This window comes from Odocoileus virginianus, chromosome 23 (assembly GCF_023699985.2).
Source record: "Odocoileus virginianus isolate 20LAN1187 ecotype Illinois chromosome 23, Ovbor_1.2, whole genome shotgun sequence".
Lineage (NCBI taxonomy): Eukaryota > Metazoa > Chordata > Mammalia > Artiodactyla > Cervidae > Odocoileus > Odocoileus virginianus.
The window spans coordinates 3,917,299-3,937,793 of record NC_069696.1 but is presented as its reverse complement, the minus strand read 5'-3'; the positions used below and the strand labels follow the sequence as shown (position 1 = coordinate 3,937,793).

The following is a 20,495-nucleotide window of genomic DNA, read 5'->3' as shown; positions in this document are numbered from 1 at the left end:
AGGCCTACAAAACCATCTCTCAGCCAGGGTTTTGGGCTAGATCTGGACCAAAAAGCAGACAGGCCCCTTTTCCCCACGTGAGGCTCTTTAGGAAGGAAGCCGGGTCCACCTTACCCTCGCTCCCACTGTTTCCCACGTCCCTGGAGCCACTCCGCCCCCCCATTCCCAGCAACCCCCCTGGGTCGCACGAGGGTCCCAGAGGCCTGGGCCGCTGGCGGCTACCATGCTTGCTTCTCTGCATCTCCACACAGCGGTCATTGATCAGCTGCACCGAACCCAGCTTCCTCACATCCCCATTGACACACAGGTTCTGTAAGACCGAGGAGAGGGCAAGAGAAATGGGGCTGCCTGAGCGACATGGAGAGAGCCCCCTGGCCTGCCCGCCCTCCCGCTTCCTTCCAGGGACCAGCACGGCCCGTCCTGCCCTGCGCCCCGCCTCAGCCCCACGGTGGTCCTGGCCTTTTGGGATGGAAACCAGCGGGATAGCACCAGGCTCTCACCTGCCGAGAGCCCAGGGAGACCAGCCGGGTGTCCTGGCCGAAGGGGCTCTTCTGCACCTCGTGCACGAACTGGGCCAGCTGGGAGTGCGTCCGGCTGCAGTAGTAAATCTGCCGGGGGGAGGGGGGGTCGGGGGAGACCGTCACCCCAAACACTCTGCACAGGGAGGAGGGCCGGGGCCCAAGAGGCCAAGGGAATGGGGAGGGCGGCCAGGACTCAGACCTAAAGAAGGCGACCACCCCCCACGCCCCCACCCCCGGCAGACCCCAGGCACCCCCCACCCCTGGGTCACGCTCGGCTTCTGCTCCGGCCATGCTGGGGGCCCCGGTCATGTCAGGAGAGGGAGCGTCCCCTCAGTGGTAACTCAGACACCAGAAGGACTCTGAGAGTCACAGGTGTGGGGGCGGGAGTGAGGGTCCACACACACGTCCCAGGGCTCAGTGGCTGGGGGCTGGGTGGGGATAAAGCAGGAGGAGACTGAGCTCAGCTCTCTCTGTGCGCCCCTCTGAGAACCAGGGGAGGGAAAGGAGAGGGGGGGATACCTAATGTCAACAGAGAAAACCAAAAGTCTTCAGTGCAGGAAGCCGGAGCAGCATCAGAACCACACAGGCCTCCCAGCCCCCAGGCAAATGCACACTCAGACCAAGGACAGGGACCTGCCACCGCCCACCACCCCCTGGAGACCAGGGGCAGAGCACTCACCCCCCCTCCACCTCCCACCACCCCTAAGGAGACCTGGGCCCTTGGTCCAGAGGCTGCCCTTCAACGCCCTGGGGCACAGGCATCTCCCGGGGGCCCTGCCCGGCAAGCACCCGGAAACTTGGGGGCTGGAGACATGGAGACGAAGCTCCTGCCTCATCTGCAGACCCGGGTGGCTCACCTGGGACCCAGGACTCTGTGTCTCACCTTCGTTACGTGTTCTTCATCCAGGTCATCCTCATCCACGTCCACTCTTGAGAGGAAAAAACACATGCACGTAGAAAGTCTTCTCAGACTTTGGTTTTTGTTTTAATCCACCCAGAATTCAATTTTTTTAAAGGCATTAGTGTGCATTGCCTGAGGCTCTCAGAGCAGAGTTATCAACAGGGCGGGCCTCCTGATCTGTGGAGGGCTGGCCAGGCAGCTCTGGGATTTAAACCACAGGCCACCCAGGACAAAGTCAGCATGACCCCCGTGAGGGGCTGGATATGGGAGGAGGCAAAACACATCCTGTGGGTCAGAACCAGGTGGGCGTGTTCTCAGAGGCTGGCATCTCAGGACGCAGGGCATCAAAACCACAGAAGCTAAGCTGCAGGATCAGGGGCCTGACTGGACCCTGAGGTGCACTTTCTGCTTGACTATTGACAATCTGCACTCGAGTTCTTTACCGTGTCCCCCAGGGGCCCCCGGGCAAGGAGCAGGAGGGCAGGCCAGCAATCCGGGGATTGGGGGGGGGGGGGGGGTAGGGCCGTGGGGCACTAGCTGTTTCTGTCTCCCCAGAGCAGGATGGGGTGTGGAGAGCAGCCTGGCACCTTAGCCCTGGGTGAGGTCACAAGTGTCAGTTCTTGTCCAGGTGCTGAAACCTGTGGCTCAGGGCAGGCCTCTGAGCACCAACACGGAAAAGCCCCAGGGTCAGGTGGCTTCACCAGTCAATTCCACCAAATAAAGAAATAATGCCAATCATTCTCAAACGCTTCCAAAAAAACTGAAGAGAAGGGATCAGTCCCAAACTCATTTCATGAGGCCAGTGTCACTCTGATACCAAAGTCAATAAAGACACAGAGGAGAAGAGAATTGCTGGCCAAGATCCCCACTGAATACAGACACAGAAATCCTCAACCAAAACACCAGCAAACCAGCATGTTAATGCATCATGCTTCATGATCAAGTAGGATTTATCCCTAGGATGCAAGGATGTGTCAACATAAGTAAATCAATAAATGTCATAAATCACTTAGTGAAATGAAAGATAAAAAAAATTATATGATCATCTCAATAGGTGTAAGAAAAGCATTTGACAAAAGTCAACATCTGGGGCTTCCCTGGTGGCTCAGTGGTAAAGAATCCACCTGCCAATGCAGGAGACACGGGTTTGATTCCTGATCTGGGAAGACCCCACATGCCATGGAGCAACCAAGCCCGTGCACCACGACTGCAAAGCCTGTGCTCTAGAGCCCAGGAGCAGCAACTACGGAAGCCCACACACCCTAGAGCCCGTGCTCCGCACCCAGAGAAGCCACGGCAATGAGAAACCCAAGCACTGCAACTAGAGAGGAGCCCCCGCTTGCTGCAACTAGAGAAAAGCCCACACAGCAAAAAAGACCCAGCACAGCCAAAAATAAATCAAATTTCTGTTTAAAAAAACAAAAAAAAGCTAATAGCTCTAAAAAAGTAATCAATGTCCTCTCATGATAGAAATTCTCAACAAACTGAAGAGGAGCCTACCTTAACACAATGAAGGCCATTTGTGACAAGCCCACAGGTCCCATCACACACAGAGGTAAAGGCTTTTTCTCTAAGATCAGGCACAAGGGGGCCCACTCTCACCACTCCTGCTCAGCACAGTACTGGAAGTCCTAGCCAGAGCAATCAGGCAAGAAAAAGAAATGAAAGGCATCCAATTTGGAAAGGAAGAAGTGCATTGTCTGTTTGCAGATGATATGATTTTACATGTAGAAAACCGTGAAGACGTGACCCCAAAACTGTTAGAACTAATACACAAGTTCAGTAAAGCAGAAAGTGGCAGAGGATGAGTTGGTTAGACGGCATCACCGACTCAATGGACATGATCTGAGCAAACTCCAGAGACAGTGGAGGACAGAGGAGCCTCGACGGCTACAGTCCACAAGGTCGCAAAGACCGGACACGACTTAATGACCGAAAAACAACAACTGGCATAAAAGCAGATGCACAGACCGACAGAACAGAACTGAGAGGCCAGAAATCAACCCCTGTGTATGCAGTCAACTAATCTGAAAAGGGGGCCAAGAATACCCAATGGAGAAGAGACAGTCTCTTCAACAAACGGTACTGGGAAAACTAGACATTCACAAGAACAAGAATGAAATTACACACCTATCTCATACCACTCACAAATTAACTCAAACTTGATTAAAGACTTAAAATGTAACTCCTGAAACCACAAAACTCCTAGAAGAAAACACAGGGAACAAGCTCCTTAACCCTGGTGTTGACAATGACTTTTTGGAATATAGGAGAAATATAAGTAACAAAGCAAAGATAAACAAGAGGGACTACTTCAAACTAAAAAGTTTCCGGACAAAAGAAAAAAAAAATCAACAAAATGAAAAGTCAACCTATGGAATGGGAGAAAATATTTGAAAACCATCCACCTGATAAGAGGTTAATTTCCAAAATATATTAGGAACTCCTACAACTCAATGGCAAAAACCCAAACAAAAAACTCATATAATCCATTTAAAAATGGGCAAGGGGAACTGAATGAACATTATTCCAAGTGAAGTCACTCAGTCGTGTCCGACTTGGCAACCCCATGGACTGTAACCTACCAGGTTCCTCCCTCCATGGGATTCTCCAGGCAAGAATACTGGAGTGGGTTGCCATTTCCTTCTCCAGGGCATCTTCCCAACCCAGGGATCAAACCTGGGTCTCCCGCATTGCAGGCAGACACTTTAACCTCTGAGCCACCAGGGAAGCCCAAAGCAACATACAAATAGTCAACAGGTACATGAAAAGGTCAAATCCCTTACCATTATACAGCAGAAGTGATAGAGAGATTCAAGGGATTAGATCTGATAGACAGAGTGCCTGAAGAACTACGGAGGGAGGTTCACAGCATCATACAGGAGCCCGTGATCAAAACCATTTCCAAGAAAAAGAAATGCAAAAAGGCAAAATGGTTGTCTGAAGAGGCCTTACAAATAGCTGAGGAAAGAAGAGAAGTGAAAGGCAAAGGAGAAAAGGAAAGACATACCCATCTGATGCAGAGTTCCAAAGAATATCAAGGAGAGATAAGAAAGCCTTCCTCAGTGATCAGTGCAAAGAAATAGAGGAAAACAATAGAATGGGAACGACTAGAGATCTCTTCAAGAAAATTACAGATACCAAGGGAACATTTCATGCAAAGATGGGCACAATAAAGGACAGAAATGGTATGGATCTAACAGAGGAAGAAGATACTAAGAAGAGATGGCAAGAATATGCAGAAGAACTATACAAAAAAGATCTTAATGACCCAGATAACCACGATGGTATGATCGCTCACCTAGAGCCAGACATCCTGGAATGGGAAAGTCAAGTGGGCCTTAAGAAGCATCACTATGAAGAAAGCTAGTGGAAGTGCTGGAATTCCAGTTGAGCTATTTCAAATCCTGAAAGATGACCCTATGAAAGTGCTGCCAGCAAATTTGGAAAACTCAGCAGTGGCCACAGGACTGGAAAAAGTCAGTTTTCATTCCAATCCCAAAGAAAGGCAGTGCCAAAGAATGTTCAAACTACTGCACAACTGCACTCATCTCACACACTAGCAAAGTAATGCTCAAAATTCTTCAAGCCAGGCTTCAACAGTACATGGACCGAGAATCTTCCAGTTATCCAAGCTGGATTTAGAAAAGGCAGAGGAAGCAGAGATCAAATTGCCAATATCCACTGGATCACAGAAAAAGCAAGAGAGTTCCAGAAAAATATCTACTTCTGCTTTATTGACTACGCTAAAGCCTTTGACTGTGGGGATTACAACAAACTGTGGAAAATTCTTTAAGAGATGGAAATCCCAGACCACCTTCCCTGCCTCCTGAGAAATCTGTATGCAAGTCAAGAAGCAACAGTTAGAACCAGACATGGAACAAGGGACTGGTTCTAAACTGGGAAAGGAGTATGTCAAGGCTGTATATTGTCACCCTGCTTATTTAACTTCTATGTAGAGTACATCATGCAACACGCTGGACTGGATGAAACACAGGCTGGAATCAAGACTGCAGGGAGAAATATCAATAACCTCAGATATGAAGATGACACCACTCTTATGACAGAAAGCGAAGAAGAACTAAAAAGCCTCTTGATGAAAGTGAAAGAGGAGAGTGAAAAAGCTGGCTTAAAACTCAACATTAAAAAAACTAAGACCATGGCATCCAGTCCCATCCCTCCAGTCAGTTGCTCAGTCGTGTCATTGCAACCCCATGGACTGCAGCACACCAGGCTTCCCTGTCCATCACCAACTCCCAGAGCTCACTCAAACTCATGTTGATCAAGTCGGTGATGCCATCCAACCATCTCATCCTCTGTCGTTCCCTTCTCCTCCTGCCTTCAATCTTTCCCAGCATCAGGGTCTTTTCCAATGAATCAGTTCTTCACATCAGGTGGCCAAAGTATTGGAACTTCAGCTTCAGCATCAGTCCTTCCAATGAATATTCAGCATCAGTCCTTTCCTTTAGGATGGACTGGTTTGATCTCCTTGCAGTCCAAGGGACTCTCAAGAGTCTTCTCTAATACCACAGTTCAAAAGCATCAATTCTTCAGCACTCAGCTTTCTTTACAGTCCAACTCTCACAACCACACATGACTAGGGAAAAACCACTGCTTTGACTAGACAGACCTTTGTCAGCAAAAGTCTCTGCTTTTTAAAATGCTGTCTATCTGGAGAAGGCAATGGCAACCCACTCCAGTACTCTTGCCTGGAAAATCCTATGGATGGAGGAGCCTGGTAGGCTACAGTCTATGGGGTCGCAAAGAGTCAGACACGACAGAGCAACTTCACTTTCACTTGTGTCTTGATGTTGGGAGTGTTTTGTCTTGTCCCTCCCACCTCTCTCCCCTGCCTGTTTTCACCGAGGCGAAAAAGAAAGCCTTTCAAACCAAAATGTAGGGTTCCCCTGTCTTCTCTAGAGCAAATGAGGCATGAGCTAGCAGGCGTGGCCGGGTTCTTTCTGTCCCTCCTGGGGGCCAGTGTTTTCACGCCGCTTACAGGCAGGAAGGGCACTAAACATGTCTCAGTGCTTCCAGGCATGGGTGGCAGTAGCCCATCCCAGTAGCCACCCAGTGTCAGCAGACATTCAGCCCTCCCACCCAGCAGACTCTTCCCCCTCATGCTGGGCTAAGAAGGCCAATGCCATGATGAGGGATCCTTGTCACATGGAAGGCGACGCTTGCATTTCTTGCATCCTCTCCTGATGCCTCTGCCTGACCCCCTACTGTGCTCAAAGGCGCACGGTGGGGGAGGCCCCAGCTGCCTTCTTGTCACCCCTCCTCCACTTCCCTCCTCTGTCCCCAGTGTGTCCTATAATAAAATTGAAGATATTAGGGTGGAAAAAAATAAAATAAAATGCTGTCTAGGTTGGTCATAGCTTTTCTTCCAAGGAACAAGCATCTTTTAATTTCATGACTGCAGGCACCATCTGCAGTGATTTTGGAGCCCAAAAAAATAAAGTTTCTCACTGTTTCCATTGTCTCCCCATCTATTTGCCATGAAGTGATGGGACCGGATGCCATGATCTGAGTTTTCTGAATGTTGAGTTTTAAGCTAACTTTTTCACTCTCCTCTTTCACTTTCATCAAGAAGCTCTTTAGTTCTTCTTCGCTTTCTGTCAGAGGGTGGTGTCATCTGCGTATCTGAGGTTATTGATATTTCTCCTGGCAATCTGGATTCCAGCTTGTGCTTCATCCAGTCCAGCATGTCGCATGATGTACTCTGCATAGAAGTTAAATAAGTAGGGTGACAGCCTTGACATACATATACAGCCTTGACATACCCCTTTCCCAATTTGGAATCAGTTCATTGTTCCATGTCCAGTTCTAACTGTTGCTTCTTGACTTGCATACAGATTTCTCAGGAGGCAGGGAAGGTGGTCTGGGATTTCCATCTCTTAAAGAATTTTCCAGTTTGTTGTGATCCACACAGTCAAAGGTTTTGGCATAGTCAATAAAGCAGAAGTAGATGTTTTTCTGGAACTCTCTTGCTTTTCTGATGATCCAATGGATATTGGCAGAGGCCTTTTCTAAATCCAGCTTGAACAACTGGAAGATTCTCGGTCCACGTACTGTTGAAGCCTGGCTTGGAGAATTTTGAGCATTACTTTGCTAGTGTGTGAGATGAGTGCAGTTGTGCAGTAGTTTGAACATTCTTTGGCACTGCCTTTCTTTGGGATTGGAATGAAAACTGACTTTTTCCAGTCCTGTGGCCACTGCTGAGTTTTCCAAATTTGCTGGCAGCACTTTCATAGGGTCATCTTTCAGGATTTGAAATAGCTCAACTGGAATTCCAGCACTTCCACTAGCTTTCTTCATAGTGATGCTTCTTAAGGCCCACTTGACTTTCCCATTCCAGGATGTCTGGCTCTAGGTGAGTGATCATACCATCGTGGTTATCTGGGTCATTAAGATCTTTTTTGTATAGTTCTTCTGCATATTCTTGCCATTTCTTCTTGGTATCTTCTTCCTGTTAGATCCATACCATTTCTGTCCTTTATTGTGCCCATCTTTGCATGAAATGTTCCCTTGGTATCTGTAATTTTCTTGAAGAGATCTCTAGTCGTTCCCATTCTGTTGTTTTCCTCTATTTCTTTGCACTGATCACTGAGGAAGGCTTTCTTATCTCTCCTTGATATTCTTTGGAACTCTGCATCAGATGGGTATGTCTTTCCTTTTCTCCTTTGCCTTTGACTTCTCTTCTTTCCTCAGCTATTTGTAAGGCCTCCTCAGACAACCATTTTGCCTTTTTGCATTTCTTTTTCTTGGAAATGGTTTTGATCACGGCCTCCTGTATGATGCTGTGAACCTCCTTCCATAGTTCTTCAGGCACTCTATCAGATCTAATCCCTTGAATCTATTTGTCACTTCTATATAATCATAAAGGATTTGACTGAGGTCATACTTTAGTGGTCTAGTGGTCTTCCCTACTTTCTTCAATTTTAGTCTGAATTTTGTAATAAGGAGTTCATGATCGGGGCCACAGTCAGCTCCCAGTCTTCTTTTTGATGACTGTATAGAGCTTCTCCACCTTCAGGTGTAAAGAATATAATCAATCTGACTTCACTGTTGGCCATCTGGTGATGTCCAAGTGTAGAGTTGTCTCTTGTGTTGTTGCCTTTCAGTGTGTTTCAGTGTCATATCTTTTTGTCTTTTCTTAATGTTCATGGGGTTCTCAAGGCAAGAATACTGAGGGATTTGCCATTCCCTTCTCCAGTGGACCATGCTTTGTCAGAACTCTCCACCATAACCCATCCATCTTGGGTAGCCCTACATGGCATGGTTCATAGTTTCATTGAGTTAGACAAGGCTGTGGTCCACATGTCCAGTCCCATCACTTCATGGCAAATAGATGGGAAAACAATGGAAAAAGTGACAGACTTTATTTTCTTGGGCTCCAAAATCACTGCAGATGGTGACTGCAGCCATGAAATTAAAAGATGCTTGCTCCTTGGAAGAAAAGCAATGATCAACCTAGATAACATATTAAAAAGCAAAGATATTACTTTACTGACAAAGCTCCATCTGGTCAAAGCCATGGCTTTTCCAGTAGTCACGTATGGGTGTGAGAGTTGGACTATAAAGAGAGCTGAACACCATAGAATTGATGCTTTTGAGCTGTGGTGTTGGAGACGACTCTTGAGAGTCCCTTGGACTGCAAGGAGATCAAACCAGTCAATCCTAAAGGAAATCAGTCCTGAATACTCACTGGAAGGACTGATGCTGAAGTTCCATTACTTTGGCCACCTGATGTGAAGAACTGACTCACTGGAAAAGACCCTGATGCTGGGAAAGATTGAAGGCAGGAGGAGAAGGGGATGACAGAGGATGAGATGGTTGGATGGCATCACCGACTCAATGGAGTTTGGTTTGAGCGAGCTCTGGGAGTTGGTGAAGGACAGGGAAGCCTGGCGTGCTGCAGTCCATGGTGTTGCAAAGAGTTGGACTCGACTAAGCAGAGCTGAACGTGAAAAGGTGTTCAACATCGCTAATCGACACAGAAATGCAAATCAAAACCAGCATTTCTAGTTCACTCAGGAATAACAGCTCACAAATTAGAAACCTATGAGTGTGGACCAACAGAAGCCTTAGGTTAAGAAAAACTCAGCCTGAGGACAACTCAAGGGCTTACCTCACAAGCTTTACACAGCTTGACTTGGTGCTAGAGCCTGAGACTTAAGAGTCAGACCAGCGGGGTTCAAGTCCCCAGCTGGTGGCCTTGGCCCAGGCCTGGCACCCTGCTGGACCATGGTGCCCTGAATGCAGAGCCAAGATGCAAATACCTCCGAGAGGAGGGAGCTGCCTGAACTGGCAGAGAAAGGGATTGCCGCTGTGGGCATCCTCCATGCCATGAAAAGGGGCCTCACTGCAGAAGAGGGGGCCCACCTCTTGGGGTGGAGGAAGGAGCTGTTCCCTGGAAACCTGCACAGACCCAGGCAGGGCGGTGGGTGGAGGTGATGCTCTTACCCACTGGGCACTCCTTTCTCCTCGTCACTCTCATAATCCGCGAGGACCAGCTCCTCCTCCCCAGAGGCCACCTGCTCGGGCTCTGTGCCTGTGGCCAGCATCTCACTGCTGACCCGGAGCAGACGCTCTGTTTCCTCATCTTCCTGTCTCTGTGGGGCAAAGAGAAAGAAACCTTGATGCCGGTACCCCACCCCAGACGAGGCAGCATCAGGCGGCTATGGCAGTGTGCCCACCATTGACATGGGCCTCGAGCGACTGGTGCCAACACCCCACGACCAGTCCTTCAGCTCAGGCTGCCCCCATCCCGGGCAAGGGGCCGAGGGCCTGGCTGCTCACCCCGACCAGCTGCACGGGCGGACGCCACCTGGACATGGTCCCGAGGACCACACTCACCATGCGCTTGGCCAAGAACCGGAGCTTCCCGTTGTGACGGATCTGCTGCAGGCGCTCTTCTCGCTTCTTCCTCCGGACCTGCTCCTCCTGGAGTGGGGAAGCCAGAAGGGAGACTCCTGCAGGAAGCCCCGGGGCACGCCCCTTCTGAAGCCAGGGTGCCCCAGTCCAGGGCTTTTCGCCTCTGGGCAGCTTGCCCTGCCCTGCTGGCCTCATTGGCTGCAGCATGGCCAGCAGACCCTGAGCCCCCGGGCTCACTGTAGAAAGGACACACTCTCCAATCAGCATGGCCTTTAAGGGGTCCGATGCCAGGGAAGCCAGGTCCGTGCTGCCCCTGGCAATGGTGTGGTTCCTCTCCCAGCAATGAAAGGGAACTGCTGGTAAAGAACCCGCCTGCTGATGCAGGAGACCCGGGTTTGATCCCTGGGTCGGGAAGACCCCCTGGAAAAGGGAATGGCAACCCACTCCAGTATTCTTGTCTTGAGAACTCCATGGACAGAGGAGCTGGTGGGCTACAGTCCATGGGGTCACACAGAGTCAGACACGACTGAATCGACTTAGCACGTACTCATGAATGCCAACCGAGAGAAAGCCTGGTGACATCAGCTTAACACGGACAGTGAGGGCGCAGCACCAGCCACCCGGGAGGTGACCAGAGGACACACAGCAAGGACACATGCTGTCTAGCCTTGGGACTCACCTGAAATCACCACGGATGCCCCATTCCCAGATCGCGCTACCTCCCATAACCCAATCTCACCTTCAATCGGTCCACCAAGTCCCTTTCTTCCTTCTTCTGCACAAACTGAGTGATCCAGTCGGGCTCTCCGGTGGCCTCTGGGGTGCCTGGGCTCCCCTGGCAGGAGGGTGGGAGACCTGGGGCTGGGGCCAGCCCCTCGTTCGAGGCGGGGGCTCCAGCCCCCAGCAGACGCTCCTCCTCTTGGCGTTTCTTCTGTTCAAAGTCGCGGAGCCAGGAGAGGGCCCCGCAGATGAGACTTAGGGATTTTCCCTGCAGGGAGAAAAACCCTCTCAGACACAGAGGCCAAGAGACCCAGCTTCCCGGATGACCCTTCCTGTGTAATAAAGCATCTGACGTTAAGTATCAGAGGGCGCTCCAAGACCCGCTTCGGAAAGGAAGAAAAGAGAAGGGAACTGGCCTTTTCCTAGAGCACAGCTAAGAACAAAAGAAAAATAAAAGTGAAATTCTTTAATTATATGTCTTCACTGTGTTCTTCAAAGAATAAAAGAGGTTTATCAAGCTACCTTTAAGTACCGCAAGTCACCACAATGAGAAGAGCGGCAGAAACTGAATAAATAGCCCAGAAAATGAATTAAGGCCCCCCCCACCAAAAAGGGGGCACATCATGTAATCCTGGATACGACCTGCTGAGGCAGGGATGCAGTCAACATATCTGCGCAGAGAGAAGGTGATCGGCCCCAGGAGTCCCAATGCTATGAAATTTTGAAGCAAACCAATTGTTCTGGAGAATACATCTGTTGGTTTAAACATCAGACTTTTCCCTGGAGGTCCTTGACATGGGTTGAATTGTGTCCCCCTGACCCCGGTATCTCAGAACGTGGCCCTGCTTGAAAACAGACATCCTGGGTTAACAGAGGGCGGGCCCTGATCCAGAGAGACAATGTCTCAGTCGTGTCCGACCCTGTGCAACCCCACAGACTGTAGCCCAGCAGGTTTCTCTGTCCATGAAATTTCCCAGGCAAGCATAAATGGAATAGGTTTCCACTCCCTTCTCCAGGGGATCTTCCCGACCCAGGGATCGAATCCATTTCTCTTGCATCTCCTGTATTGACAGTCAGGTTCTTTACGAGCTGAGCTACCAGGGAAGCCCGTGTATAAGACAGTACCCTTGCATAATAAAAAGGGGAAATGTGGACACAGAGGCAACGAAGGCAGACAATGCGAAGAGACGGGAGGAAGCTTCCTATCCACATGCCCAGGCCCTCAGGAGGGACCTTGCCGACACCTTGATTCTGGACATCTAGTCTCCAGACTGTGAGACCATAAATTCCCACATTTACGCCACTGTCTGTGGTGTGTTCTCATGGCAGCCCGGGCAGGCAGGCAAAGAGGATGACTGTATGATGAGTTGTGATGCTGAGACACCACTGGATGGTGAAGAGAAGAACAGATGTAAGTACACTGAAAGTGACACAAACCTTTAAAAGACAACTACTGACTTAAAAGTTATTCAAGAGAAGAAAAAGAGACCAAAAATATGTAACTGCAGCAGGAGGGTAGACAGAGGGAGGGGAAAGAGATGGTCAGAAAGCTCCATCTTACCTATGGCCAGAGGCCCCAGCGACCACAGCCAATAACGCGAAAAACAGCAGCATCGGCTTGTGATTTCAACATATGCAAACCAGGAGTATTTAAGAAATAGATAAGAAAGTTAAAAGCACCAGTCCAAGGAACCAAGTTTGATAAATGTGACTTCTTAAACTACACACACTGTTCTTTGATTCAATGTTTCACGTGACTTTAAAGAGAGGAGGACAAGGGACTTTCCTGGTGGTCCAGTGGTTGAGACTCCGTGCTTCCAAACAGGGGGGTGCAGGTTTGGTCCTTGGTCAGGGAGCTAAGATCCACATGCTGCATGGCGTGGCCAAAAATAAACAGAGCTTCCCTGATGGCTCAGTGGTAAAGAATCTGCCTGCCGATGTAGGAGACACGGGTTCTATCCCTGATCTGGGAAGATCCCACATGACGCAGAGCAACTAAGCCCATGCCCCACAGCTGCTGAGCCTGTGCTCCAGAGTCTGGGGGCGGCAACTACTGAAGCCCACATGCCCTAGAGCCCGTGCTCTGCTACAAAAAGCCACTGCAGTGAGAAGCCCGCACAGTGCAACTAGAGAGCAGCCCCCACTCACCACCAGAAAAAAGCCGAAGCAGCAAAGGAAGACCCAGCAGAGCCAAAAATAAATACAAAAAATTATTTAAAAAATAAGGGAAGAAGAAAAGAGAGAGAGGAAAAGAAGCTTCATGACATCAGGTGAGGCAGATGGTCAGACGAGGACCTGAACGTCCTCAGATCTATTTACAGGAAGTTGCTCCTGCTCCCAATCAGTGTATCAGTGGGTTGGGAGGGGAGAAGTCCCATGCACTGCATTTATTTATTTATTTTTGGCCACGCTGCATGGCACCTGGGATCTTAGTTCCCCAACCAGGAATCAAACCCATAACCCTGCAGTGGAAGCACAAGGGAATTCCCCACGTGCTCTGGCTGTAAACGGAGGGCTGGAGACTGGCAGCAAGAAGCTGCTTTAACAACTCCTCAACCTGCACAGCATCCTCGTCCCACACAACATCCTCATCCCGCATAGCATTTTCGTGACCCACACTGTGTGAATCGGCAGGAGGGAGTCTCCCTCCCACTCACTGCGTCTGAAGGAACAAAACGGAACCAGGAGAGCAGCCCCGCCTGTGTCTCCCCAGGAGAGGATGACACACTCCTGTCAGCGGAGGAGACGACATGAGTCACTTTCCTCTGTTCATTCTCTCAACACACACATGACCACCCCAGGCCAACTGGGCCAAGCTCCCCAGGTGGCAGGGACACAGAGGAGAGGCCCCAAAGGTCCTCCAGGTCACAGCAGCACCCACACGGGCAGGCCACTGTCACACGGCGCTTGCTGCAACAATAAAGTGCGGGAGACGAGCAAGGACCCCAACGGTCCTCAGTGGTCAGCCTCTAATAAACCCCCTCCTTCCAGGTCAGGAAGGAAAACTGAGGGGCTCCAGACTGGGTTACTCTGGCCCTTGGTGACCTAGTTTGTGGAGAATAAACCCGTCTGTGATCTGTTAGTAAGCCAAAGTAATCTGTTTCTCAGTTGTGTGCTCAGAGCAAGATGGAAGGTTTCAGCGCTCCAAGTCGTGGTTTCCACGGCCATTCAAATTCTCATGTGCCTCTAGCCTAATTTTTCTGTGACCCTGGGGCTGTGTTTAACTGTTTAATAGACAGGAGTGACTTGCTCAGCATGATAAACAGAAAGAACAACCTTTCTAAGCTTCACACCATGACTCTCTGTGCAGGCAGATGAGCATGCTGGTGTCCTCTGACTTGTCATCAGCATCTCCCCAGACCTTCTCAGGCCCCCACTGGTCATACTTACGGTGCCGGTTGGACTCTCAAATATCCCAATCTTGCCAGCCTCCAGCACCTGGTACAGCGCTGCCATGAAGTCTTTCTGGATGGCATATGGTGTGAAGGGAAACGGGAAGTGGATGCCACCAGCCTCCTGGGTCTTGTCAGCCATAATCCTGGAGGGAAAGAAAGCCGGCAGCTCTCTGATGGACAAGTACTGGCCTGAGATCTAGAACAGTTCCTAAGAGCAGCCTTACCCACTTTCTCCCCAGGGGGGACCACTTTTGGCAAGCAAAGATGATGCTCTCGCCAACTGTGGGCCTCCCCATGAGGCCTAGCCAGAGTCACAGTTCATCCAGAGATACTCATCAAAACTGGACACAGGGGAACTTGGCCCAGGCGCACTAACAGAAACCCCTGCCGCTCCACCTGCCTGCACACCTTTCTAAGGGCCTGGAGATTTCCCCTGATGGCCTGTAATTATTTCTGCAGCCATTACGCTTTCTTCTCCGACGCCACACCTCCCGGCATCCCAGGACACTGCTTTTCTTCCTCTACCGTGAAGACCTAAGAAGAGGTCGTGACCCACAGGCGGAGCATCACAAGCATAGCTTTTCCACATGTCACACACCCACCCCTACCAGACAGGCATCTTCAGTTTGTTTCTAATTCATCCCAGCCTCCACTTCCAGCACAAACTAGAGCCGCCCCCTAGCCACGGTCCCACCTCCTTCCTGAAAGCTTTCTGCGTGGCCCTGGCCTGGGACCGACTGGAAGGGCGTCCCAGAACTGAGGTCGCGGCAGTGCTCTGCCTCTGCAGGCCCAGGTCCAAGAAAAAGTTCTCTGTTCCATGTTTATCCCATCTTTTCCTCTTCTTCTGACCCTGGCTTCTCTGAGACAGCTTTTACACACCCTCTCTTCCTTTAATCACCATCTTCCATCCTGGCCCCCGCTCTCTCTCTCTGGAAGTCACTGCTCTGAGCCAGGTAAACAGGACTGGCTCACCTCAGTACAAATATGAATAAATCTAAATCCCATGTACACCTCCGCTACACAAGTGGCCTCAGGAAGACCAGTGACCATGTTGATTCATTTATGAGGAGAGGGAGCTGCAGGGTGTTCTTCTGGTTAAGAGTTTAGGGGTAGTTAAAACAAGAACTGAAGTGGAACGATAAAAATAAGGATGACAAAACCAGGACAGTTCAATAGCAGAGGTAGGCCTGTAATCAAAAACCCACTAAAACATGGAGGGAAAGGAGACAGACCCTAACAAACCCCAAATACCTGCCCTGTGTAAAACACTCCACAGGCCCTTCCATTTTTGTCGTCTTGTTTAATCTGCACAACACTGTAAGGATATAGTTGTTGGATCCTGATACTTACAGAAATTAAATAACTGTTCAAAGACTCAGCTCAGAAAGGAAACCCAGGGATCCAAGCCCAGGCTCACATGGCTGTTCTAGTCCAACTCATGTGTCGGCAAAAGAGAACTAGCATCAATAAAAGGGAGATTTACTGAAAAGATACATACTGAGAGATTAAGAATACAGCCAATCTGGGAAATCCAAGAGCAGAAGCCATGGACAGGGTACTACTTCTTGCAGACCAGAACTGCAGAGTGGCTCAGGTTTTAAGACGGTTCCAGGAAGTCCACCAGCAGTAAATGCCTTCAGATTCCCAGTTCTTCTGCTCCAACACATGGCACGTGGAGCCTGCCCAGCCTCCTCTGCTCAATCGCGGCTTCAGCTTTGCCCCAACACTGGCCTGCATGCTGCCTCTGCAGCCCCCTTAACCTTCTGCTTCAGCTCCTACTGTCAAGCAAAGTCTTCTGTTTCCTAGTTCTAAATCCCAGGAGAGAAATCTGAGCACCCCCGCCCCCCACGACCCTTTTATTTTTTACTTTTACTTTTTAATTGGCATTTAACTGGTGGCTCAGACGGTAAAGACTTCACCTGCAATGAGGGAGACCTGGCTTCAATCCCTGAGTCGGGAAGATCTCCTGGAGAAGGGAACGGCAACCCACTCCAGTATTCTTGCCTGGAAAATCCCATGGACAGAGGAGCCTGGTGAGTACAGTCCATGGGGTTGCAAAGAGTTGGACATGACTAAGTGACTAACACTTAACTTGTAATGATGGGAATGAGCTACATGGATACATATATATGGATACATATCTCTTCTCTCTTGGATATCCCTCCCAGCCCTCCTCCATCCCACCCCTCTAGGTCATCAGAGAGCATCAAGCTGAGCTCCCTGTGCTGAACAGCAGCTCCCCACTATCGGGTTCACACGTGGTACTGCATATATGTTAATCTGAACCCCCCAATTCGTCCCACTCTCCCTTCGTCCCCGCTCACCCCGTGTCCACGTGTCTGTTCTCTACATCTGCATCTCTATCCCTGCCCTGCGAATCTCCTGTCTTTAAAGATAGATCGCTCGACAGCCTAGAGACCACTGGCTGAGCCATGATCTAATCAGCCTGGGCCTTCTGCCTGCCGTCCCTCTCTGCTTGGGGACTGGAGTCCTGGACATTTAGGACTCAGCTCCTCAGAGGCTTCTCACTCTATCTGCCACCCTCTAATGGTCATACACCTCCCCTCCAAACACACACACTGCTCTTTGTCATTCTTTTATCTCATTATTTGAAACACTGTATTTTTGTTGTTCATAGCTCTCAGCACTATCTGAACTTATTTACTGTCCTCCCCCACTAGAATATAAATAGCATAAAAGGAGGAACCTTGTCTGCCTTGCTCTTCCCTGCCCCCTAGCATTCAGAACAGGTGCCCTGGCACTTAGCAGGCAATCAATAAACAGGTGATAAATGAATAGCCAGTCTGAGGTAGGGGCTGTGGGAGGGGGTTTCTGTTCCTCAGATGGATGGGGAGAGGAGATCTATGACTTCAGTATCTAGTCCAAGGGCCAGTTCTTTGATGGTTTCAAACTGTTTTCATATAACCTCACAACCCTATGCAGTCAGGATTTTTATTAGTTCTGTTTCACAGCTGAAGAAACAGGGGCTCAGAAAAGTTAAGTGATTTGTTCACAATCGCTCAGCAAGGGCTTGAATCCAAGATTGTAACGTGTATCTGCCTCTGAGCCGGGGCTTCCCAGGCAGCTCAGTGGTTCAAGAATCAGCCTGCCAAGCAGGAGACCTGGGCTTGATCCCTGAGTCAGGAAGATCCCCTGGAGAAGGGAATGGCTACCCACTCTGGTATTCTTGCCTGGGCAGAGCAGCCTGGCAGGCTACAGCCTGTGGGGTCACAAGGGAGTCGGACACAACGAAGCGACTAGACAGCAGCAGCAGCCTCTGCGCTCCTGAGCTGTAGATTTCTAATCTTCCTCCCACCAGGGTAAGTAGGATGAAAAGACCTGGTTACCAAACTTTAGAATGACAACACGAAACAATAAAGAACAAAAGTAATTATTATTTCACTTCTCTGTGGGTGGTAATTAGGGATCTCATTATTCCAGGAGCAGCATAAGTGAAAAAAGGGTTTAGCTAAATCCAAGAATAAAGGATTCACTAAGTGCTGTTTAAAGATGTTTGGTATAACTTTTTCCAATCTCTTCAGGCTGGTTGCCTGGACATGAGCCCACACACACACACGTTGTCCCTAGAATTCCCCACCAGTGTAAAGACACAAAGAACGGCAATCTCATGCTCACTCAATGGGTTAAGACACATGAAGGCATCTCAGGTACACAGTTCAGTCGCTCAATTGTGTCCGACTCTTTGCGACCCCATGGGCTGCAGCACACCAGGCCTCCCTGTCCATCACCAACTCCCGGAGTTAACTCAAATTCACGTCCATTGAGTCGGTGATGCCATCCAGCCATCTCATCCTCTGTCGTCCCCTTCCCCTCCTGCCCTTTCCCAGCGTCAGGGTGCACACAAGTCCTCAAAGCACTCATTTACTTCAGTCTTCGATGATCACTTATTTACCTGGGTACAAACTTGCTACAGACTGATGGTGTTCCCCCTACCCCAAATTCATGTGTTAAAAGCCCTAACCCTCATCATGAGGCTGTATCAGGAGAAAGAGCTTTTAGGGAGTCATTAATATTAAATGTGGAGAAGGAAATGGCAGCCCATTCCAGTATTCTTGCCTGGGAGATCCCATGGATAGAGGAGCCCGGTGGACTTACAGGTCATGCAGTTGCAAAGAGTCGAACGCCACTGAGCGACTAACATTTTAACATTAAGTGAAAGAGATAATTGGGATCACACGGAGTCCTAATAGTGGGGTCCTGACCCCTATAGGACTGGGGGCCTTGGACTTCCCAGCCTCTAGACCTAGGAGAGAGAAGTTCTCTGTTCAGGCCTCCCAGCCTATGGCAGCCTGAGCAGGTGAGACGCCTGTGTTCCAGGTACCATCCTACTGTTCCCCTCCTAAAGTGCTTTGACTCCACACACCTGGGAGACAACCCGGCTCTAGCCCACCTGCTGTGAATCTGGGATGGTGGGGCTGAGAGGTGCCAGCTGGCCCCAACCCCACGGCCTTGTCTTGCTTCTCTCCCACCCAGCTACGCCCTCGGAGCTGTCACAAAGTGTGACGATTTAGCTGTACTTTTCACAGCACTGCTTCCCACAGTCTGGTCAATTCCACCCGTCCCAGGCCTCCTGGCTGGCCACTGCTCCACCTAGGTTCGCTGAGTGGCAGGATGGCTCTGGGGGTCAGACTGCCCAATCTGGGATCCCGCCTGTATCCCCGCTTAAGTCCACATCTCTGACTCCGTTTCCCCAGCTGCAGGGGGCAGTCAGTTCAGTCGCGTCAGACTCTGCGACCCCATGGACTGCAGCACGCCAGGTTTCCCTGCCCAACGTCAGCTCCCGGAGTTTACTCAAACTCATGTCCATCGAGTTAGTGATGCCATCCAGCCATCTCATCCTCTGTCGTCCCCTTTTCCTCCTGCCTTCAATCTTTCCCAGCATCAGGGTCTTTTCCAATAAGTCAGTTTTTCGCATCAGGTGGCCAAAGTATTGGAGTCAGCATCAGTCCTTCCAATGAATATTCAGATGGATTTCCTCTAGTATGGACTGGTTGGATCGCCTTGCAGTCCAAGGAACTCTGTCCCTTGCAGGGGACGGGGAACGGCACATTCGGTGGCCCTGCAGGGACCAGCAGGTACTACCAAGTGCAAAGCGCGCTCAGCACCGCCAGCGGAACCGCCTTGTAGCTGCCAGCTCACGGTCAGGTCCCGCCCCGCGGCCTCTCCCGCCCTCCCATTGGTGCCTGGCCTGTCGATCACACGGCGGCCCCGCCCCAGGACGCTTTCCCGCCACCGGCCAGTCCCGCTCCCCGGCTTATCCACCAGTCGGCCCTTTCTCATCTCGTTCCACGTCCTTGGCGACGCGCTCACCTTCCTCGTCGTCAGGACTGCTCCGCCGAGGCCAGACCGGCGAGCAGTCCAGGCGGACGCCGCTGAACCTGAAACTCCGGCTCCTCGCCGGTGTCAGCGTCTCCCAGGACAGCACGCCGCGCTGCACGCCCCCCGCAGCACTGCGCGTGCGCACCCCGGGCTCGGTGGGGCGGGTCCCCGTGTTGCGCCACTGCGCTTGCGCGGCCTGTTGGTCTGAGGCTGTGTCTCCATAGCTGAGTAGAGCGCCCCGCCGCTGCGCTCCGGGGTCACTGTGCGCGCGCGCTCCTTGGCTTTCCTGGTGATGGATTTCGCGTTTGGTGTCTGCGCGTGCCCGGCGGGTTCAGCTGGGGCGGGAACCCCAGCGGAGGGATCGTGATCTGCGCTCTGTACACTTCCTTCTCTGCGCCCTCCGCCGCCATCCGTGGGGGGGGGGTATACCTTCTTTGCCAGCTGGCAGCCATAAATACTGAGCGCAGTCGGTTGACTGCAATTGACCATGTTTATCAAACAGGTGGCGCTAGTGGTAAAGAACCCGCCTGCCAGTGCAGAAGACTTAAGAGACACTGGTTCGATCCGTGGGTTGGGAAGATCCCCTGGAGGAGAGCATTGGCAACCCACTCCAGTATTCGTGCCTGGGAATCCCATGTAGCTTGGTGGGCTACAGTCTATGGGGGTCGCAAACAGATGCGACTGAAGCGACCTAGCACATCAAACACCTAAGGACCAGGTGCGTAGCTGACTAAGGAAACC

The 20,495-nt window shown here is 50.7% G+C and overlaps 1 protein-coding gene across 3 annotated transcripts in view; it reads right to left on the bottom strand.

Annotated features, from left to right (window-relative positions):
- The window catches only part of DDX11 (DEAD/H-box helicase 11), a 46,039-nt gene that overhangs the window by 10,906 nt on the left and 14,638 nt on the right, over nucleotides 1-20,495 (bottom strand). For 2 of the 3 annotated variants that reach the window (XM_070453183.1, XM_020894857.2), the window contains exons 2-8: nucleotides 14,410-14,557; nucleotides 11,039-11,287; nucleotides 10,282-10,368; nucleotides 9,889-10,037; nucleotides 1,405-1,450; nucleotides 501-608; nucleotides 223-310 (exon numbers count right to left, since the gene is read on the bottom strand). In XM_070453183.1, coding sequence (XP_070309284.1) covers nucleotides 223-310; nucleotides 501-608; nucleotides 1,405-1,450; nucleotides 9,889-10,037; nucleotides 10,282-10,368; nucleotides 11,039-11,287; nucleotides 14,410-14,557 — 875 coding nt within the window. Of the gene's footprint in view, nucleotides 1-222; nucleotides 311-500; nucleotides 609-1,404; nucleotides 1,451-9,888; nucleotides 10,038-10,281; nucleotides 10,369-11,038; nucleotides 11,288-14,409; nucleotides 14,558-19,745; nucleotides 19,875-20,495 lie in introns of those variants that run through there. The other variant, XM_070453182.1, reaches the window with a different exon arrangement.